The sequence below is a fragment of the Convolutriloba macropyga genome, chromosome 8, assembly GCF_964194025.1.
Source record: "Convolutriloba macropyga chromosome 8, txConMacr16.3, whole genome shotgun sequence".
Classification (NCBI taxonomy): domain Eukaryota; kingdom Metazoa; phylum Xenacoelomorpha; order Acoela; family Convolutidae; genus Convolutriloba; species Convolutriloba macropyga.
The window spans coordinates 60,910,412-60,932,520 of record NC_134475.1 but is presented as its reverse complement, the minus strand read 5'-3'; the positions used below and the strand labels follow the sequence as shown (position 1 = coordinate 60,932,520).

The 22,109-nt window shown below is 35.3% G+C and overlaps 2 protein-coding genes across 2 annotated transcripts in view; one reads left to right on the top strand and one right to left on the bottom strand.

The window, feature by feature from the left end:
- Positions 1–22,109, top strand: part of LOC142344897 (uncharacterized) — a 217,429-nt gene that overhangs the window by 94,973 nt on the left and 100,347 nt on the right. The window contains exon 21 of the mRNA XM_075396946.1: positions 13,640–13,840. Coding sequence (XP_075253061.1) covers positions 13,640–13,840 — 201 coding nt within the window. The remainder of the gene's footprint in view (positions 1–13,639; positions 13,841–22,109) is intronic.
- The window catches only part of LOC142344898 (inositol monophosphatase 1-like), a 599,876-nt gene that overhangs the window by 559,939 nt on the left and 17,828 nt on the right, over positions 1–22,109 (bottom strand). The gene's annotated exons all lie outside the window — the stretch shown is intronic.

Below are 22,109 nucleotides of genomic sequence, written 5' to 3'. Positions count from 1 at the left end.
ATCGCTTCTAGTATAAGCCTAAATCTTCTATAAACAAAAAACATCCTTCTTAAGTCGTAACTGGGGTTCCCATAAATTTTTCAAGAAGATTTGCCTCAAGTTGTCTAGAACTCAGTAATTGTTGCCTCATTAATTTGGTCGATTGATATCACGCTGTAATTTGCAGTTTCCAAGAAAGTGTGATTAACTGTGAAAAAGAAGCATGAAAAACTGAACCCTAAGCTCAAAGCTTAAGTTCACCTCTTTTAGTTCTGTTTTAGCTGCAAAATTGGGCTCCAAGCATGATTCGTTCTCAATAACCGTGTTTTGCGATAAGTTGTGAAAAATGTGAAACTATGAAATTTTAGAGGAGGTTTCATTCTTGTCTTCTCTGTTAAAACAAAAAAGATGGTTTGATCGCCGTTTCTTTTTTCCTGTTTGCCAAATTGCGATGGTACGAATTGTCAAAATTTTATAAACAAAAACAAGTCAACTTAAAGTCAATATCCAGTGCAAAGCATGTATCCAAAAATTCCCTAAATAACATCAGTTTCAAGGACAAAACATCTGTTGTACGCATAAGAGTGACCCATGCCTCTTTCTCCTGTTATGATACAATTCACGGAAGTAGTAAAAAAGAAAAAAATGAATTTTCAAGAATTTATTTGCAAGATAATGCTCCCGTGCATAAATCAAAGATGTTCAACAATTCTTTCCAAAAAAAAGAGTGGGAGGTACTGGAATGGTTTCTGTGGACAGTGTGTATGGATCCTGGGAGCGGTTGCCCGCTCGTAATTCTGCCGCGAAGAGGCGTCCATACTTGAGAAGCTGTGCGACAGCTACAACAACAACAACAGGTACTGGAATGGACAGCATATAGTCTGGATCTAAATACAATTGAAAAATTGAAAAAAATGTTTGGACGATTATGATGCGGCAGCTACAAAACCCAAAACATTGTTTCAACTGTTTTCGACGCTTTTTTTAAAACATTCAAGTGTGCTTGGCTTCTTGGTACTACCGTGTAACTCTTGCTTGTGTAGAGAGTTGAACAATATCGTCAATAAACAACAAAGCATTTGAGGGACAACACTGATTTGCTAAACTTCTGTTATTAATTCAAAACTAGATGTAAAAAACTGCAATGATATCTTGTCACGATTTAGCAAAAAAGTTTAAATTGGGAAACGGAATTTTTTGCGAAGCTGCAATTCTACAGAAATGTTAAAATTGCAAAAATTGAAATCTTTTTAGATTGATTTCAGGTGAGCGGAAGGATTCATACAGGGTGATAAATTATTTATTTTGAAACGACCAAAAAGGCAATAAGCATTGTTGAAGGTCTGTCAAGTCTTTAATACTTTCAAAAGCAAATCGGTATCTAGAAAGAACGGTATGCGTCTCTCTGTTTACTAATTATTGATTATACTGACTAATTGCTAATTAGTTCTTACCTGTAACTAGTCCTCAGACAAATTAGGATTTCAATTGAAACTTACGCAATTAATAACTAAAATGATCAAAGCTAAAGTCTGAAGACTAATTCAACTTATTTGGCGGAAAAAGTGCCAAAATGTTGACTTAAGTCTAAATCCAAAAAACCTGCGAACTACATTTAAAAACTAGGACCCTAGCGACGAGATTTTGTCAGTTTCTTGCGCTGTTGCTTAATTTTTGTCGTCAGATTTTACTGGCGTTTTGATGGAGTTGGATCTAAATTTGCCTGCTAGAACTATTTTTCAACCTCGCTTACCAGGTGCTGTCCTTGAACATGTTGCTCAGCAACAAGTGTCTGGTTCCAGCATTTAGATACTCGCCAATGATGCTCTTTAGTAAGTAATGATGATCGTTCGGCAGTATTAACTTTGACGAATTCCAGCTGATCTTTCTATTTAACATTTTCCTAGCATTACTCCAATGATTGTGTTTTCCTTGTACTGCATAGTTATTAAATGAAAGCAACGGAAAACCATAGCTGTGGAAGCCGAAGTAAATCACTAGATTTCAAATAATCACGCAGACAATTTGCAGAGTCCGTCCTATTGGCTTTTGTTTCCCTTGAGTGGCTATGTTACCAAATTGAGCAAAATGAGCTTTCCTATCACCTACTGGAAAATTTTCCATGCTACGATTAAAAAAAACAATTAGAGAGCGATTTAACAAAAAGAAGTGCATCCCGTCCTTTTATCAGATATTTCATCCCTTAAAACAATTTGAAGTGCATTAAAAGTTTCCAAGAACTGGGATCATTTGTTTCCTAAGCTTTGACTATGTTTCTTATAATGTTTTCCACAAATCTTGACTGCAAGATTTTGTTCCAAAAAGTTTACTCGGTTGTTTGCGGAATTTATGCATCATGGTAGCGTACAGATTTTGACGAAGTCTGATTAGCCGTTAAAAGATCCTCTAAATTTAGAACAAAATAAGCATGACGATTTATTGAAAGTGTACCGCTCTAACTCATCTTATTGTTTTTGTTAATCGCAAAATTGGGGTCTGAATCAGTTTTAAAATTTTTTTTAGTTAGATAAGTTTTTAATTGATGATTGCTCGCTAACGAAGTTTGAAGCAATTTCTGTGAACATGTGCGACTGGTTTATATGCAAAATTTTTGCTTAACCGTTTTTGCGCTTTTGTTCTAGAATATTTTTTCGATTTCCCTTCTAGTGTTTTTTTACGATTGACTTCGAGAGCAATTTGTCCAAGGTTAAGTGGTTTATGCTCTTCTTCTAGTTTGTTATCTCAATCTGAATCGTGGTCAATCGCTGGTCTAATTCTAACTGGATTTCTTGTCATCGCTCGAGCACACATCCGAATATATTCAAGGTCATAACCGTTAGATTGACAATTAACTCTAAAATTAAAAATTTAAGTTGATTTAAAATGCAAACAGGTTAAAGATTTACAAATAAAGAGATCCAAATTATCTTAATCTGTTTAGTGTTTGAAATCGTAAAACAATTATTTTGCATATCAAACATCGATTTCGTTGTATGTCGGGCATTTGAATTTGGCAACGAGGCAATAAGTGAGTCCAGACACCTGGCCACAGTTGGGACAATTGCAACAGCGGCAGCACGGGCACGCGTAGGGGTACCCTGGTCCGTAGCCATGTCTAGTTTTTAAGTGTCCCGCTGCGTCATGTAGCACTGCATGTAACCTGATAGCGAAATGAAGTTGAACATTGCCAAAATAGAGATAAATTTTTCCACTAAAAGTAAAGACAGGACGTGCGCAAGATTATATGAACTTGGTAAAGACATTTGATTTTATAAATGTAGTTTCCGGAGATGCTAAATTCTATGAATGAAGAGATTGACTGCTTAAACATAATTATTGATGTAAATTACCTCGACTATATGCTTGGAGCTTTTTTAAAAAATTTTTTTTTTTGTAGAAGCAGTAACTTTTATTAAATTTTCTAGGTTATTTCCCCATCTGATCAGGCGGCGGAATGTTGAATGAAACTTCCTCGATGAGTTATTACAACAAATAATTAATTTCTAATAATTTAGAGCTCAATAATAGCCTTTACTGAAGAAAATTGAAATCCTGACATCAAAAAATTTTTAAAATCATTTTTCCGGCGACTCACATTTGCATTTGGTAAGATCACTCGTCTTTTGTGTCGTTTAAGCATATCTACTTTCATCAAACTATAATTGTCACTATTTTTGTTCATTTCGTTCTGTCACTAAGAATTTATAATTTTATGCTCTCAAGCAGTGCTGAAGCATATATATTTTTAGTCATGCTGCTTATTCGGTTTTTGTCTGTTTTTTGATCTTCACTCGCAGATTTGATTTTTCAAGTAACTTTTTTGGCGCTCTACTTGTTCCATTCTCTGGTAGCAGGCTAAAGTTAAAGATGACCCGCATGATTGTCGTTCGCGAGCATTTTTCTGACGTGGGTCAGTTATGTTTTAGATTTTGTAAAAGTTCTTTTAAATTTGTTGTTGCCAGTTTGACACTTTTTGCCCCCACCCCGTTTTTTTCTGTATAACTAAATTTTCTGACATTTTTTTATTTTGGCCCCCATAAATCTGACCAAATTAAGTTTTCGGCCGAATTAAGTTTAAGTGCCCCCCCCCCCCCCCCCCCCCACCTCCGTTGAGGTTCCTGCCAACTTTTTATACTACTCTCGTTTCGAGGTTCAAAATGACAAACGTTGTCGGTATAAAATGACGTCAGCAGACGAGCAGTTAGCCTTTTTGTCTCTCTTTTCAACATAAAAAAGTCCTGAAACTTGGTCAGAAGTACTCCTAGAGCATCAGAAAAGCTTTTTGAAGTTAAACCTTATCTCTCATCAATTACATGGCAATTTTCAACTTTCCTGATGACTTTACTCCAGCTAAACCACTTCTCAATTTTGGAGTCGTCAGGCCCAATTAAACCTCCAAAAGGCGAGTTTTCGTTCAGTTCCTCCATAACCGTCCAGAACTCGGGGTCTTCCTCGTTCACTTCGGTTTCTAGGAACATCTTGCATGCTGCTAGGAAGTAGTTTTTCCTTTTGGTGTTTTCAGAGTAGCGTTCGGCTAATTGCAAATAGTTCGGGTATAGATTATCCAGTAACATTGGCAAGTTCCTCTGGGGTTAGAACAAAAATAATTCGAAACTAATTAATAAATTATAAAAATAATAGTTCCGTTTTGTTTGCAATTTTTTTGCTAGAGAACGATGATTTATTAAATATATGTTGATTGATTATAAGTGCTATGTGCTTAAAATAAGTTACTTAAAAGTTATCGAAAAAATTGATATAAATTTATTATATAAATTTGGAAAGAAAAGGATTAATTTGAAAGTAAGATTATTTTAGCGTTGGTTTGAGAGCCGCTGAGGTAAGTTTTAAGGTTACTGGGAGTCGAGGTAACACTTTAATATACTTAATTCTATAATCTGTCCTTGAAAACCAGTTTTGCAGTGTCAGTAAATCACAATCAACACGGATAAACTTGTTTAACGCGGCGTATTCTGCAAATATGTAATATAAACCAAAATAACTCTAGTTTAATATTTAATAAGCGAAGAATTGACGTCGAGTTTTGTTGTTCTGAGTGATGAAAACACGATGAACGCTTAAAAAGTGATCAAAATGTTCAGATGCAACTTATAAACAACCTTGCGTTTATCGTTTCTAGCGTTCTTACTGCTACTGTTAAAATTTAGCTTGATAAGTTATCAAAGTACACTGCAGAAAAGCGTCTTAGGCCTTGAAAGCAAAATTGAACGCACGGTTTAAATATTTTCCTTGCTTCGGTATAGCTATGTATATTCTAACGTAACACAAGCTGTAGAGAGCAATAAAGGTGGAATGAAACACGCGGTGGAAAGTGGGAAAAGAACACGGTCTTCTATCGGAAATCTGGACCTATGAAACGAAATTCTTTTCCCTAGTATTCCATAACATTTTGTCTGTCGATAAACGAACCGCCGCGACTTTTTCTTATGTATGTTTTGTTTATTTAAGGAATATATTAGATCAGCGGGGAAAATCAAATTTTAATGAATGTTAATGAATAATTTCTTAAATTTTATTGAACTTAGATTAGGTTAGTTGAACAGCTTGTTTCGAGATACCGTTTTTTTCGCTTCAGCAACGTTCTCAAATAGTTAATTAGAATTTAGCTAAAGTTGGTGAAATACTGTTTATTTTGCAGCTTCATGAAACTTTATATTTAACTTGTAAAGTTAAATTATGAAGTTGTAAACTTAGTTTTGATTTAGGTATGTCAACCGATAATTTAAGAGCTCAAGAAATTCAAATGCAACGAAATGATTTTGATGTCAGATTAAACTGATTTCACGCTTGAATAAACATAATCTTTATTGTGTCGCATGTTGGTCAAAGTCAAGTTTTGCTAACGGAAGGTTAAAAGGGTCCATCTGGGGAATATATATGCGAGGCTGGCTTCAGTCAAATTTTCACTTTTTGTTTACGCACCGTAGAGAAAAAAGAAAGACACCATCAGGATCTAGTTTTTGAATTTTACAAAAAAAATTATCAAACATTTCAAAACGGGGGACTCTCTAAAATTGAAGGAAAAATTGAAAAGGAAAAAAAAATATTTCGTTTGGTGAGGGGGGATCGCCGTTGAAGTTTATTATAAAAACGAACGGAGAAATTTGCGGAAAACGTAGTTAGCTTAAATGGAGATTTGTCATTGGTAATTCTTTACAGTTTGAAGACTAAAAATTAACAATTTAAACTACTTGACCAAAATTCTCAAAAAGATCAATTATGTTTTTTTTTCACCAAATTTCGTTTAAAAAAATCTTTTTTAACCTTCTACATGTTTTCTGATGGTTACAAACTACAGTAACGACCATTTTTTGTTGGAAAATTGAAGACCTCAGATAATTTTAGATCAATTAGCGAAATAGCAAAAATCAACTGTGAAAATGTGATATTAATAGCAGAAAAATATATATTTTGTTCTAATTTCTAGAGTGCCTTTTGCAAACAATTTTTCTGATTTCAGCAGAACTAACCAATTCAGTATTCTAAGTAAATTGGAGACATAAGCAAACCAGTTTCCTGAAATCTCCATCAAGTCAAGCAAAAAAAATTACTGAAAAGGAAAGATGGAAATCTTTTCTTATCTTTTTCATTTGTTTTCTTCATTTTGTCAAAGCAGATCGTTCGAACTAACATCCTCTAGAAAAATGAAATACAAAATAACTTGAATGTTGGTGAGCTTTTGGATCGTCTGGTTGAAAATTTTATTACAAATGTTATGCATTATTTTTTTTGGAAATTATAAGAAAAATATTTTTTACGTCTCTGTGTTTTGAGTTTGCTTTTCGAACTGATCTTCTCCAGGATTTGGACGGGTCTGCAGGCTAAAAATTTCAAAAAGTTGTTTAATCCTCAAACTCTTCATGTGAAGTGTGAGCTTTTTTTTAATGAAGAAAAAGGATTTTTTTCAGGTCACAAGAAAATCAATAATTTCTGTTTCCTTAAAACTCATCGATACTTAAAACAGCAAAAGGGCCAGGAAAGAAAGTCAAGTGATAACGAATTATTCTCAACGGTATTACTTGAGAGACTCTAAGGATAACTTTCAACGTTCCTTCAAAGGTTAGACACAATTTGAGGTGCAGTGCAAAAACTGTAGGAAATTTCGAAAAATTGGAAAAATTATATAAAGTTGCTATGAAATCCGGTTTGAAATAGTCAAAATTAAAATTTTTGTTTACTAAATCTAGCTGATAAAATAGATCTTTAAGACTGTAGAAAGCCGTTTACGCTCATGGAACCTCCAAAAGAACAAAAATTTCGATAATTTTCAAATTTCATTGTAAACTATAGTGTGAAAATCGCGATTGCCGATACGATTGCCTCAAAAAGTACACATTTTATATTCGTGGGAAGAACCAATCAAGGCCTTAAGGAATTGTGACAAGCCTTGAGCAAAGGTCAGATGCCAAAGAGAAAATCTTAGAATGTTTTTTGTGGCAATAGTCGTCTTTAAGTGTTTGCTTGTGTCGTTGCGCGCTCAATTTTGTGGGTGTACGTATATGTCTTCATGTTCCAAATGGAAGGTATGTATGCATGATAGATAATAAAATCTTTTTAATGTTAGACACAAATAGAGGGTGAGAGCAAAAACTGTCAGAAATCTTGAAAAATAAGAAAAGGTATTTATTGTTTGCTCCTAGTTGTGGCTTGATATATGTTAACTGCCAAAATTCTGTGTTTTTTTAAATTTTTCTCAGGGAAAACGTATTCGAGATTTTAAAGTATTAATTCTCCAATTATGCTCATGAAAAATCGAAAATGACAAAACTTTTCGAAAAGCTTCAAAAAGTTCATTTTAAATTTGAGTGTTAGTTTAACCATTACCGATACAATTGCCACAAGCAGTCCGCAATTGGTTTTTCGGAAAACAAAATCAGAACTTAGACGATTGGTGATAAACTTGAGTAAAGATCAGATGCCCAAAAGAAAAAAAAATAAATTTGTTTTTATTTTCGTGTCTGTGTTTGTATTTGTTTGTGCTTATGTCTGGGATTGTGTGGCTGTATGTATGTGTGTTCGTATGTGTAATGTTTGTCGTGTGCGTGTTTCATAGTAAGATAATGAGAGAGTTTTTTAGACAGAGTTGGTTCCTTTAAATGTTTGAAAGTGGAGCCAGAGGGCAAAAACTGTCAGTAAATTTGAAATTTAGAAAATTTTTTTTATTATTGTTTAATAAAACTGACGTCTTTAAGGGAGTCTAAATTTGAAATCGTTTGTTTTCAAATCTCGCTAGCGACATCTCCGAGAATTTTGTCAAAAAATATGCATCCCCTTGTGCTCATGAAATATTAAAACTATATAAGAAATTAGTTTTTTAAGAAAGTTTTTTGTCAAAATTACATTTGCCGATACAATTGCCTCAACAAGTCCTTGAGTAGTTTTTTAGAAAGAAATTTAGAAGACCTAAATGAACTGTAATGAATCTTGAGTGTTGAAGTTTTGCCTGAAAAAAGTTCTAATTTTTTTGGTGTTGGTGTTTTTTTGTGTAAAATGTTTTGTGCGTTGGGTTGTATGGTTCTGCTGTGTCAATATGTGAAGTGTTTGTGTGTGTGTGTGTGTGTGTGTGTGTGTGTGTGTGTGTGTGTGTGTATGCGGACACTTATCTTACTAATATGTGGCGAAGCGTTTTCGTTTTTGTCTGCCGAAAAAAGACGGCATTTTTTTGGTTCAGAATGTGAAAGTAATTTTCCCCAGTGTATTTAAGTTGCTTTCAGATAAACACAAGGCTTTTTTGTAATTTGCTAATTCAGAATTATAAAATAGCATTTTCATCAAACAATTTTGAGCTAGCGCCAAAAGTTGCTGCACTCGTGTAAAAACCAACTTTCAGACTATTGTGATGACCACTTTATATATGCAAAAAGTTTTTTCATCCCAACATAAATGTTCGTTAGCGTGAAACTACATCGGATCATCAATCTGCAGTCTTATTTGAGAGGAAATTAAATTTATTAAATCTAATATAATTTCTTCTCAAATCGATTTTTTCTGACAAAACCTACAGAATTGGAAAAAGTTGTAAATGGTTCGAGAAGGTATCTCAATCGAATTTTTGAAAAGCTGATTGATTGTGAAGATGCCAATACTGCTTTAAGATTTTGAAATTGTGTTTTAATAAAAAAAAATTAAAGGGGGTTGTACTCGAGAACAGGTCAAGGTATTGTTTTTGACAACCTCTACATTATGCAGGAAATTCTGAATTTTTGCCTCTATAGGCGGGACACTTGTTGGGACATATTCGTAGACAATCAAATATTGTGTGTATTTGAGTTACGCAATTATGTACTGCTTAAATTTGCTCTAAGATAAGTTTTGTGAACGCTTCAACAAGATTATATAAATAAGTTGTTTTTAAGGATGAGAGACAGCGCCTACAGAAAAGAAAAGCTAGGTTGTAATCCAGATGCCAGCCGCAATTCCATTAAGTTTTGGGCAGATAAACTTCATAACTTTTTGAAAAAATGGCGTCAGTCCTGAAAATATTTCAGCTTTCGATTTTTACCTGGTAACGAGGTTTTATCATAGTGTTAACTAAATTTATTTATTTCAAAACAGAGATTTTGGTAAGCAAACAAATGGCTTTTTATTTTTTTTGGTTGTTAAAAGATTGATTTTCTTTGTGTTAACAGGCGTTTCTTGAAACCTGCTAAAGGTTCAGAGTTTTTCGGCTTTTAATTGGTTTTGCTTCAATTTTTTTTGCTATTTTACTTTTATCTAGTCAATTTCAGTACCTAAACGTCTAGGGTAGTACCAGCCATGCTAATTTAACTCAAATGCTACTATGTCACTGTTACTGCTTGTTTTATTCAATTTTTGTTTTTTCTTGTTCAGCTTTAATTATTTTATCTCACAACTGCATTTCGCGTGAGATATAAAATTTGAAATACTCTAAGGTTCTAATTTTTAGTGAGTTCTCGATTAAATATGTCAGTATTATTAGAAAGGGTCGTTGAGCCCCGCACCCTTCCTTTCATTCCTTTCTGCGTATCAATTGTTTTTACTTCGTGATTGCTGTCAGCACTTTGTTCTATGATTCAAAGGATAAATTACTTCTTCTTTTACTGTTAATTAACATGTAAATTAAAATAACCACTTGGTTAATGTTACATCTTATAAATTTATTAATCAAACATTATTATTTTCTAATTCATTACAAACTAAGGTTCGGTTTTCTTAAAATAGTTTAATAAAAAATATGTTTGAATCCTGCAACCCTTCTGTCTATTGGAACTCTTTCGTGTCGTTTGAGCATTTCCGCTGTAACCTTTTGTTTAAATTTTGTCTTCGACGTTTCTTTTCTAATTGTAATTGGAAGTGTAATCCATAATCGAATAAAGTTACGCACAATTGAACCATTACTCCCTTTTGACTTACATTTTTGTTGTTCTAAGAAAAGGTTATGTGTTCGTTTGTTTGCAATAATTGGCACGTTTTCTAAAAATCTGAAATGTTTATTAGAGCGATTTCTTGTTTGTTGGAGAATATTGAAAAACCTATTTATTGACACCCGTGTTATTTGGAGCTCTGCTGGAAGAATTTTAGTCTCCAGAAGTAGATCTCTGGCAGTATCGTATTTGGTTTTCATACAACAAACTTTTATGCCCCAGTTTGTCTGTTTATTAATTCTGTCAATAGAGTAAGATGATAAATTTTGAAAAAAAATCGCACTAAAATATAAATGAGATAAAACTAGAGATTTAAAAAGATTTGTTCTTGCTTTTGACGGTACCTGATAACGAACCAAATATAATGATCTGATTGCTGAAGCCATTCTACTGATAACCTTATTTAGTTGATTTTTGTATGGCAGTTCCGCGTCAAATATTACACCTAAAAATCTAAATTTTTCAGATGCTTCCAATCGGTGTCACTTGAAATCGACAATTTCAATGGTAGGCAATTTTTCGTTCCTGAACACTATTAAATCCGTTTTTTCCTCCTTCAAGGTTAACCTGTTTTGTTTCATATATTGATCTCTCCTGTTTAATATATCTTCAGCTAATAGCTGCAAATTTGCTTCATTCTTTGCATGATAAAGAATTGCTGTATCATCGGCAAACTGTAATAAATCACAATTCGTTGATGCAGCTTCACTGAAGTCGTTGACATAAAGTATCAAAATTAAGGGCCCTAAGACAGTTCCCTGAGGAACACCGTGATTTATGACAGCCCAATCTGATTTTGCTATCCCATTTTTTACACACTGTTGTCTATCACAAAGGAAGGAGTTTAATAAGATTCCTGCCTTCTCTTCAATTACCAACCTTTTTTGTTCATAAAAACGTCTCTAGATATTGAGTTGAAAGCCTTTGCTAAGTCTAATAAAAAGAAAAAGTGTGACAACAATTTCGTTTTCGTCAACGCATTGGTTTAATTTTTCAGTTAAATGATAATATCGAGACAGGACTTTTGCTTTTGAAGTTCGAATTGATTCTTGTTAATCAGACCATTAAGAGTTAGGTGGTGAGTTAGTTGTTCAAGTAGTATCAAAAATTTTGCTAGAGTTGATGTGACTGATACGGGTCGATAGTTTTCTGGTTCTAGTCGGTCTCCTTTCTTATAAACAGTTGTAACATGGGCTGTTTTCAAAATATAAGGAAACGTGTTTTTGTTTATACATTCATTGACGACAAATTGTAAATGAGCTCCAATAGACAGTTTACTATCTTTTAGCGCCCATGCTGGTATATAGCCCGGTCCGGACGATTTATGCTTAAGTAGATTATCAATAACATTATACAATTCTTTTCTTTTGACTGGTCCGAAGCTAATTTCCGGTCCCTCAAATGTTAGGGAAGAATTGTTTGGAGAAACGTCTTTGCGTTTGTATAAACCGAGCCTCGCAAAACTGTTATTAAGAATATTGGCAATCTTTCTGTCATCTTCAACAAAATGACTACCTCCCCTTAATTTGTCAATTTTTCCTATTTGACAGTTGGAGTTGATCCTGTTTTTGATGAATTTCCATTGTTCTTTTGAAGCTGGTAGCTGCTGGAAAAAATTCTTTGTTAAATCATCTGCAGCTTTTTTCTGTTTTCTATTCACTCAATTGCGTAAAGATTTGTAGATATTATAAATCTCTGGTTTTGGGTTTTTCTTCCACGCATTAAAGAGACGGTGTTTTTCATTTATGAGACCACGTAATTCCTTTGTCAACCATTGCTTTTGTTGTTTTTTTGTACTACTTTCTACCAACTTCAAGGGTGCATGACAACTCAGTATATTTTCAAAAATGTCGATAAATTTCAGAAGCATTAACATTTTGGTAGACTTTGTTAATATAGTTTAAAAACTAACTGAATGCACAGTTGAAGCCTTGCCATGATCATATCGATAACTTATAAGATTATCTTCATTCCAGTTAACTTCTGATTTAAATTTAAATTGCCTGTTGTTCAAATGCTGAATAATTACTCATAAAAGTCTTCAAAAAAAATTTTTTACCAAATGTTTGATCAACTGTTCACGAATTATTGTCTCCGATGAAGTTTGATGGAATTCCTGATTTTTGGTTGGACGCCAGGAAACGAACTATTTGTTATCTCAAAAACTGAAATGAACCTTTGTTGTTAAAATGAAATGAACCGAATTTTATTCTCAACTGATTTTTTTTACAGAAACTGAAAGGAACCGAATTTTATACTCACCATACATATTACGTTTAACTCAACACAGGAAAAGTGAACACATTAAACGAACATTTCTTTAAAAAATTTTTATTTCAGTGAATTTTTAGCAATATACCTGGTCATTTTATTTGGTACATAGTAGCAAACTTGTAGTAGGTGACTTCAGCTGATCTTCTTAAAATCTATTCGCAGCATGAAGTTAAGATCCTATGATTGGGTCAAATGATAGAGGGGTTAAATGATAGAGGGGTGAATAAATTAGGGTTAAAGGATAGGGGGTTAAATGAATAGGGGTGAAAAGAGGTAGAACCGTAAAATTATTTATGATAATTATTTAGGGAATTTTGTGGTCTTTACTTCTTGTTTTGGCTCGCCTCCGTAAAACCAACTGAGTTCTATTAGAGCTGAACTGAAAGCAAAGTTTGCGTCGCAGATTGTTGTTTGCAGCAAATACGTTTACCCGCTTGAAGGTTTCATATGCCAAATACAGCATGGTATACTTACTTATCGTGTCGCGAGATCTGTGATGGCATAAAATTGGTGTTAGCATTAATATTTTATTTAGGTCGTTAAATAATTTCAAATAGATTCTTTTGTTGAAACCTGAATGGAGTGAGGAACTTTAAGAATTTCTGTTCTATTAAGTGACCCTAACTGCCAACATTGAAACATGTTTTTGTACGTTGGTTTGACAGTGTTCTTAGTTTCTCTATAATAGTAATAAAATGTAGCCTCAGAATGGTCCAGAGTGAAACCTGACATCAGTGAGATGCAAGTCCTCAATGAATTCGTTCAAAGTGTGTTATTCGGTTGTTCCAAACCAATTTCCGCAACTCAGTTCCGCCTGGATCAAAGCCGGCCTTGGGTATGGGATCATATCCTGGAGTATAATTTGGAAGGGGCGAAAAGTTAACGTAAAGTTTTTGAAGATCCGTATTCCTCAATTAATATATGAGAATGTTCTTATCTATTTAATGTCTATTTATTTATTTGTTTTCATTTGTTGACAGGGATGTTCTTGGTGGCTGGTGAGAATGTGGACCAGGAGGACTCCGAGGGCAACCCAGTCTCTTTCTCCCCTGCCAGTCTGACACCCAGCGTTGACATGATATCCAAAGATGACATGCTGTTAGATACAGATGACTCATCCTCATGTGATCACATGCAACTCGTGACGTCAATGACACCTCAGTCCTCTCTGACGTCATTGGGTGAGTTAATACATTACAGCAGTCAAACTGGGCTTTTTCTTTGAAAGTAGGGGAAAAACTACGGAAGATCTTTTTCCTTCTTTCGATGCTTATTTTTGGTGGCCAAAATTTGATATTTGATGCGGCCGAAATCGGGCAGAGCAAATATTCTAATTTCTTTGAAAATTGAGGGAATGTATTTCTCCGGTACAGTTTATAAGTTCTGTCATTGTATAAATTACATTACAAAGTATACAGTGAGAGACCCGGAAAGGATACGCAACGACACCGGAGGTCCGCAACAAGCGAGAACCAGATTCAAGTGAAAATGATAATAAATTGTAGCAAAAAGGAAGCTTGTAGCAATTATATTAGTCCTGTTGGTCTTTGTTTTTGCGCTTTTTCGCTTGACCGATTTTTCGTCAGACCCATTTGACTTTTCGTCCTTAAAAACGGGATAAAAAAGTAGCGACCAGCGAGCATTAAGTTTCATTAGAGGCCCTGAGCTGCGTTTAGTAGTCCTTCAAGTGCTTAGTGTGGTGAAGCTACTGGGAAGGCCGTAATTTGAGGTTAAAAGGTCATTGTTAGGAGTTTTTGAGCCCAATGTTCCAAATTTTTGGTATTTTTCGTCATTTCAGGAATTTTTTGTTGGACCAGTCTGAAATTGAGGCTGGTTAAAGTTGTTAAAGGCCTTTTGCAAAACAAAAGTGTTTTTTTTTGTGATTTTTTTAAGGGCTATATGTTTAATTGCTCTTGAACGAAGTTCATAGCAATTATTGTAAAAGTGTTGGTCTTTTTTATGCAATTTATTTGCTTGACCATTTTACGCCTTTCTTCTAGAACATTCTTTGACTTTTCAAGTGACTTTTTCACGCTTTCGTTCTTCATTTTTGAGTGACTTCTATTGCTCTCACTGCGAAGTAAAGCTTAATGCTAATTTAAAGTCGCGTACTTTATAGCAAAAACGGGTATATGTTTCACATTATAGCCCCCCCCCCCCCTCCAGCTTAGTGGTAAGGTCACCTATAGCCCCCCCCCCCCAGTCATGGGAATTATGCCATAATGGGGGCTATAATGGGAAAAACTCGCATAAACAAGGATTAATAGCCCAGTTGTCAGTGCATCTGGTTATAAATTGGGAGGTCAGTGGTTCGAATCCCGGCGGGGTCAAATGTTTTTCTACCCTCCTGTCGTTGGAGAGTGGAGAGCAATTCTTCCAACATTAGTTGGCTTATGTTTTGGTAATCCAAGCAAAAACAATTGATACTAGTTTTCACATATTTATCAAATCTTTTTGAAAATTTTTGTCATTTTTGAGTATTTCAGCCCTAGGTGTGATGGAACTTCCTCTAGGATTACTGGATAGTTTCTGGTAATAATAGAACGGTTTTCAAGTTTTTGACATTATGAATTTTAGCTTTTTTTTTGAAAAAACGTTCTTTTTTCGTTCGTTTTTACTTTTAATGTCACTATTGAAGTTTTTCCAGCCCCAGGAGCCAGAAAACCTCCTTAGGAGATTGACAATAAGTTAATGAAAAATTTTTATTGGCCTTGAAATAGTTTTAAACTTGCAATTCTTTCAAGTTTTTAAAATTTCTGTCTTTTTTCACATTTTTCAGGTTTTTGCAGCCTCAAGAGCCAATGAACCTCCTATAGGACCTGATATAAGGTTACTTTATAGTTTCCAATTGCAGCGGATGTTTTTCACGATTTTAACATCACGAATTTTATCATTTTTTGACAAATTTTGCAATTTTTTGAAATTTGTTGTCATTATTCAGGTTTTTTCAGCCTCAGAGGTCAGAAAACCTCCTTTAGGTTTTGATGATAAGGTACTGGAACATATTGGCCATAATTAATATCATAAATTTAAAAAAATTTTTATGAAGCTAATTTTTTTCAAGTTTTTTTTTTGAAATTTTTTGTCCTTTTTTAGGTTTCTCGGGCCTCATGAGCCACATAACCTCCACTAGGGTTCGATTATAGGTTACTGCATAGCTTCTAGATGTAATTGATTGTTTTTTAAGATTTTAAAATGAACATTATTTTATTTAATCATTTTTTTTTGGGGCACCCACCAGGGTCCTAGGGACCGCCTTCAAAGTTTGATGAAAAACAGTTGCATACTTTCTAGAGTTAATGAAGTGGTTATCAATTGTGGTGTGCCAGGGAACCTCCTCTAGGTTTTGATAATATCCTACTGCCTATTTTCTAGATGTAATGGAATGTTTTTTGAGATTAAATATCACAAGTTTAAGAATTTTTTTTAATATATGCATTTTTCTTTCAAATTTTTGGATTATGCTTCAATTTTTTCAAATTTTTTGCTGCTCTGGACCTGTGACCTGTTTCAAATATTGATGCTCCATAAGCTGCTGCATAGTTGCTAGAGCTTAGGTAATGGTTATCAATATTCAAAAGACTGGAGCTTTCGCAATTTTTTGATAATTTTTTTTTCAAACTCTAGGAAAAATATTATCATGTTTCAAATTTATATATCTTTATGAGCCAGTGAAACTAGCTACGGCTTGAAATAGAGATATTTGGTAGTCTCTTGAGACAATGAAATTTTTCTGGAAATATTCATATCACGAATTTTAGCAAGATTTTGTTAACATATGCAATTGTTTTTGAAGTTTTTTCGTCTTTTTCTGAGTTTAACGATGATCACTGGCAGATGAAACTTGCAGATGTGTTGCATGACAACACTTCAGGGACAAAAAATAGTTTTTAAAATTTTTCCACCGCTAAATCTGAAAACTTTTGTGGAATTTTGAAATTTTCAGTTTTTTTATTTAATTTCTAACACGGCTAGAAAACTAAATCTCTCTCTCATTTGTTAACTCTTTTGCTGACGCCGCACTTCAGCTGCTGCTGTTATATGGCCTGATGTCATCATCTGTTATTCTAATTAAATCTGATTTTTAGAATTTTTTTTATCATAAACAACTTAGTTAGCACTTTTTAGGAAAACATTGTTACTTGCTCTCAAACGAAATTTTTAGCAATTATTTTGATCCTGCTGGCCTTTTTTATGCGATTTTTTGTTTGACCGATTTTTTCTTGGACCCATTTGACTTTTTTCCTCAGAATTGGGATAAAGAGATTTCAGTTCACAAGTATGCGATTCACAGAAACTGTTTTGGAGACTTATTCTTATGGTGTGAAGGGAGGTTCTTAGAGATTGACCCCACCTACCCCACAACCACAACAGCCTCTCCATCGATATCACCCCCTCACTACCCCCAAATTTGCACCGCTGCACATCGTTCAGGCCTTGTGAGCTCATGCAGCCGAAGATCCCCTGCCGCATTGGCTCCCACTGTTGCCCAATCAAACCCCCCCCCCCCCCACCCCTTCGTCGCACCCCCGCTCCCGCTGCGCTCACTTTTTCCGCCCTCATTTAAGCTAAAGCTAGCCTTACTAATCCGTGGCTAGCTACTGACGGAGCCAATTGCTAACCGGTTGTTTGAGAGCAATTCGCCCGACGTTAGTCGGTTATGATTTTATTGTCGACAGAGACATCTCACTCAGCGCTGCCATTTTTGTGCAACAGTTCTGATTTTGAAAAAAGCAAGCTAGACAAAAAATCTAGAAGAATCGGTTGACTCTGTACGTGGCATAGCAAGTATCCACTAATTGCCATAAAAGGCTTAGACAAAAAATGTTTCCAAAGGCAAACAACCCTAAATTGTTTATTTTTAGTTGTGGAAGAAAAATTTCAAAGCATATTTAATAAAGTTAGCAGTTAAATAAAATCTGAACGCTTTAGTGTCGATAGGACTGAAGCCAACTATGGTAAAGAATGAAACATGAAGTTACATAAATCTATAAAATTAATTTTCTAAATTCGGCAAACAAACCTATCAGAATGATTTGAGATGTCTGTTGTACTACGGACCAGAGAAACGGGGCTCGCCTGATCCCGCCTCAAAAACCCGTTTCTCGCAGTCCGTGTTCAGTGTGTATGGATCCTGGAAGCGGTTGCCTGCTCGTAGTGCTGCTGCGTAGAAGCGTCCATACCTGAGAACCTACAAGTAACTCATTCTTGTGAAATCTCCCGCTCGCCAGCTCAAGCATAGCAATAAAAATTGACTGGCGTAGGGAGTATGCATTAGGTTCAGACCGTTTCACAATAGTTCTTTCCATCACCTGTGACCTCATCACATACACAACAACACAAAGGATTTTCTTCAACTTCGGCAAAGCTGACTGGACAAGTTTTAAAGACGACATTGAAAAAAAAACTGAAGAAACAACACAGGCCAAATGTCTACCACGCGGAAAAGACCTTAACGAAAGTCACAAATGCAGCGGCTGGCTTGTAAATCCCACAAGGAAGAATTAAAAAAGTGGTTGCCAATTTCCCCAGCGAAGCAGTAAAGCTTTCTGAAAAAGAGAGGAAATTCAAAGAAAACATCCTGGGTACCCCAAAAAAGGCAAATAAACCTTGAAATAAATCAATTTGTTCAAATTCAAAAACGCAAGAAGTTGATTGAGTTTGAACACACACTTACTGAGGTAACTGCTCTAAACTTTGGATCACAGTAAAAAGACTTTCGTCAAGTAACGGTTAACCACCTGCAAACAGAGCCATATACCTTGAGGCTAAGAAACCTACTCCTCACCATGATGCAAGGAAATGCGCCAACAAGTTTAACTAACAATACAATCCACACCCCACGACAAACGAAAACAAATATACACTAAGAACAATAAGGAAACTCGAAACAGAGGGCAGAATGTTTAAGTGTAACACAGTGAAAGAAGCTATAAGAGACACAAAGAAAAGTAAGGAGCTGGGCCCTGAAAGAATAGCGCCAATCCACTTACACCATCTAGGCCCCATAGCAAGTTTTCTGAAAGTGTAACGTGGAAACAACACAAAGATTGCAAACAATTACTCATAGTCTCGTCAAATTCAATTGCAACTTTTATCTTAGAGTGAAGATTGAAAACGTTAAATGCAAATAGCAAAAGCAGAAAATAGCTTTTCAGGCATGCTCCGAAAGGTCGAGATTTTAGGCAAATATTACTGGTGTAGTCTTTCGTATTTACTAAGGGAACAGTTGTGTTGAAATGCCCGGCTTCAATCTAAATGGTACAAGTAACAACGGAAATGGACTGTTTTTTTTTCTGGTTTAAAAATTGAAGATTTCATGTCTTATGAAACTATTTAGTTGCTCTCGAACGTGAGGTAATTAGTGTAAACGTGTCTGTCTTTTCTATGCAAAATTTTTTCTCGACTCTTTTGCTCTAAAGCATTGTATTGATTTCGCTTCTGGAGTGACTTTTTCACTCCAGAAGCGAAATGCTCTAACTCTGACGCTAACTACTTTGACGCTAAGAAAACCACTCCTCACGGTGATCCATGGAAATGTGCCAACAAGTTTAACCAACAATACACTCCACGCCCCAAAAAAATGAAAAACAGAAAAGAAATACAGAGCACTCACAACAACAACAGCTCTCAATATTGCCACCAACATTATACAAAAAGGCCGTAATCAAAACAAACACTGCAACCGTACTCTACTAGTAGCCTTAGACCTCACCACCGTTTTCGACACGGTTGATCACAACTTACTACTAAGTGACATACTCGAGGCAGCTCTACCGAATAGCACTAAAAGATGGGTTGCCTCATACTTACAGGAGAGGTTTTCTTGCGTAGAATATAACAATAAAAAGTCAAAGTGGAGAATTGTCAAACAGTGGGTCCCCCAAAGTGGTGTCCTATCGCCAATGCTCTTCAATATCTACATAAGCAAGCTGCCTCTACACCTGAAAGATATAACAATAACGTCTTACGCTGATGATTTAACTTTAACTGCATCTCACTCAGAGGTTGCAAAATACTTGACATTATAACTCCATACCTAAATACTTAACACGACTGGCTAGAATCAAGAAAACTTAAGTTATAAGCTGTAAAATCAAGTGCAACTGAATTCAAAAACTGCAGCCAGGAGGCCAAATTTGGCCCACACCTAACTATCGACAATTCGCCAAAACCAGTAAACTCCAAACTTAAAATACTGGGTGTTATCTTTGATAGTATGCTCAATTTTGGAGAACATTTAAGAAACACCAAAGAGAAACTACAACAGCGCAATAAAGTTCTGAAAAAGATTGCTGATAGTGACTGGGGTTGCACGAAAAAGACACTCTCATTGACTTACAAAGCTATCGGTTGGAGCGTCCTGAACTACAATGCTCCCATTTGGGCTACCACTATCAGCAATACGAACATGAACCTGCACTATTACTGGCTGCACTAATACTGGCTGTGTAAAAATGTCCGACATCAGTGACTTACACAATTAGGGTGAAATGCTGCTTGTCATAGTTCACAGAGAAATATTAGCAGAACAAGTTCAAACCGGCAGTTATCAGAAGCATCGTGCTGATCATAAAACAACCTCCTCAACTAGTTTTTGTCCCATTAGACCGACTTTAAATGATACTTGTAGTGACCGTGTGAAATAACACAAAAACAATAAAATGCAATTAAATTGCAAGGAAATAAAAAATGCGCTCAAAACTATCCATCGACACACATTCCATACTCAGTTGAACAGAGACAGCAAGCAACTAGGTACACCTCCACCAAAGATAGCAGAAGAACCTACGCTGACACGGATTGCACGTATCGGATTAGCACTTTTGAGAACTGAATACTGTACCCTGCTAAACTCTTACTTGAGTAGGATCTGTGACAATGTTGATATTCGCTGTCCCAAATAGAAGACCAATAGAGGTAGCCAAATGGCTGCACTTAATACCATCAGTCCTACACGACCACATTGCACAGAATAGTCCGCCTTCCAAGCCACTTCCCCTGATGTTGACGATGCCCATCCTGGTCCCCCTAATCCCGGGACCGCATGCCATTCACCATGGCGTACTTGCAGATAGGTCGCCGCATCAGAAGCCAGTTTTGGATAGGCAGTCACACACTACTACTAATATATCTATTATTTTTATGATTCAAATGCAACTAGTGTACCAGTTAAAAACTACAATAAGCTCCTGTATCCCGCCAAAAATTAACTGCAAATTGCAGCTCTGTGCGACAGCTGCAACAACAACATCATAATGATTTTTTCCTAAATATGGCATTTAGTGCTCATCTATATAATTTATAAATTTTCTAATATTTCGATTGTACTGATTTAAGACATTAGACAATGTTCCTGAGTCAATATACGGACGATACCACACCCTGTTCTCTCGAAATTGAGCAATTTTATTTTTAAGTGTTTAAATATTTTGTTTTTTTTTCAAAATTTAGTCACAAAACCTTTTTTGAAAGTAAAAACAAAAATACGACCGTGCACACCGGAAATTCACAACCCAACATCAATTCAGATCTGAGATGGATTGAAAAAATAGCACACGCGTTGCTAAATCTCAGAGAGCTATGAAATTGGAAAGTTGAAGCTCCCCAATTCCGCATCTCACAAGTTTTCTGAAAGTGTAATGTGGAAACAACACAAAGATTGCAAACAGTTACTCATAGTCTCCTCAAATTCAATTGCAACTTTTATCTTAGATTGAAGATTGAAAACGTTAAATGCAAATAGCAAAAGCGGAAAAAGCTTTTCAGGCATGCTCCGAAAGGTCGAGATTTTAGGCAAATATTACTAGTGTAGGCTTTCGTATTTACTAGGGAAACAGTTGTGTTGAAATTCCCGGCTTCAATCTAAATGGTACCAGTAACAACGGAAATGGAGTTTTTTTGTTTTTCGTTTAAAAGTTAAGGATTTCATGTCTTATCAAACTGTTTAATTGCTCTCGAACTAAGCGTGAGGCAGTTATTGTAAATTTGTATCGTAAATTTTGCTTTAAAACTTTCTATTGATTTCACTTCTTGAATGACTTTTTCAAGCTTGACATTGCTCTTATTCAGAAATTAGGTCTGATGTTAAAAGAAAAAGCGATTGTAAGATCAGCAATCAAAAGGACGTGATAGTTGAGTGATTAATGCTTCCGTCTGTAACTGCACAGGTCGAGGTTTGGAATCCCTCTTTGTTGGGAGATTTTTTGCACCCATAAAAATTAGTCTAGGCTAACGGCTGAATAAATTGCCCCGACTGTCGTTCGAGAGCAGTTTCTCCGACGCTGGTCAGTTTATTTTTGTTGAAGAAATTGAGTTATAAGACAGATGTTTCTGTAATCGCAATTGACATCATTAAAAGAGCAAGAAACTTATCGCGTGATGGAGCTAGATTTTGTAGAGAACTTAGTGGAGAAACGGGAAAAACGGGAAAACCGGTGATTATTTGAA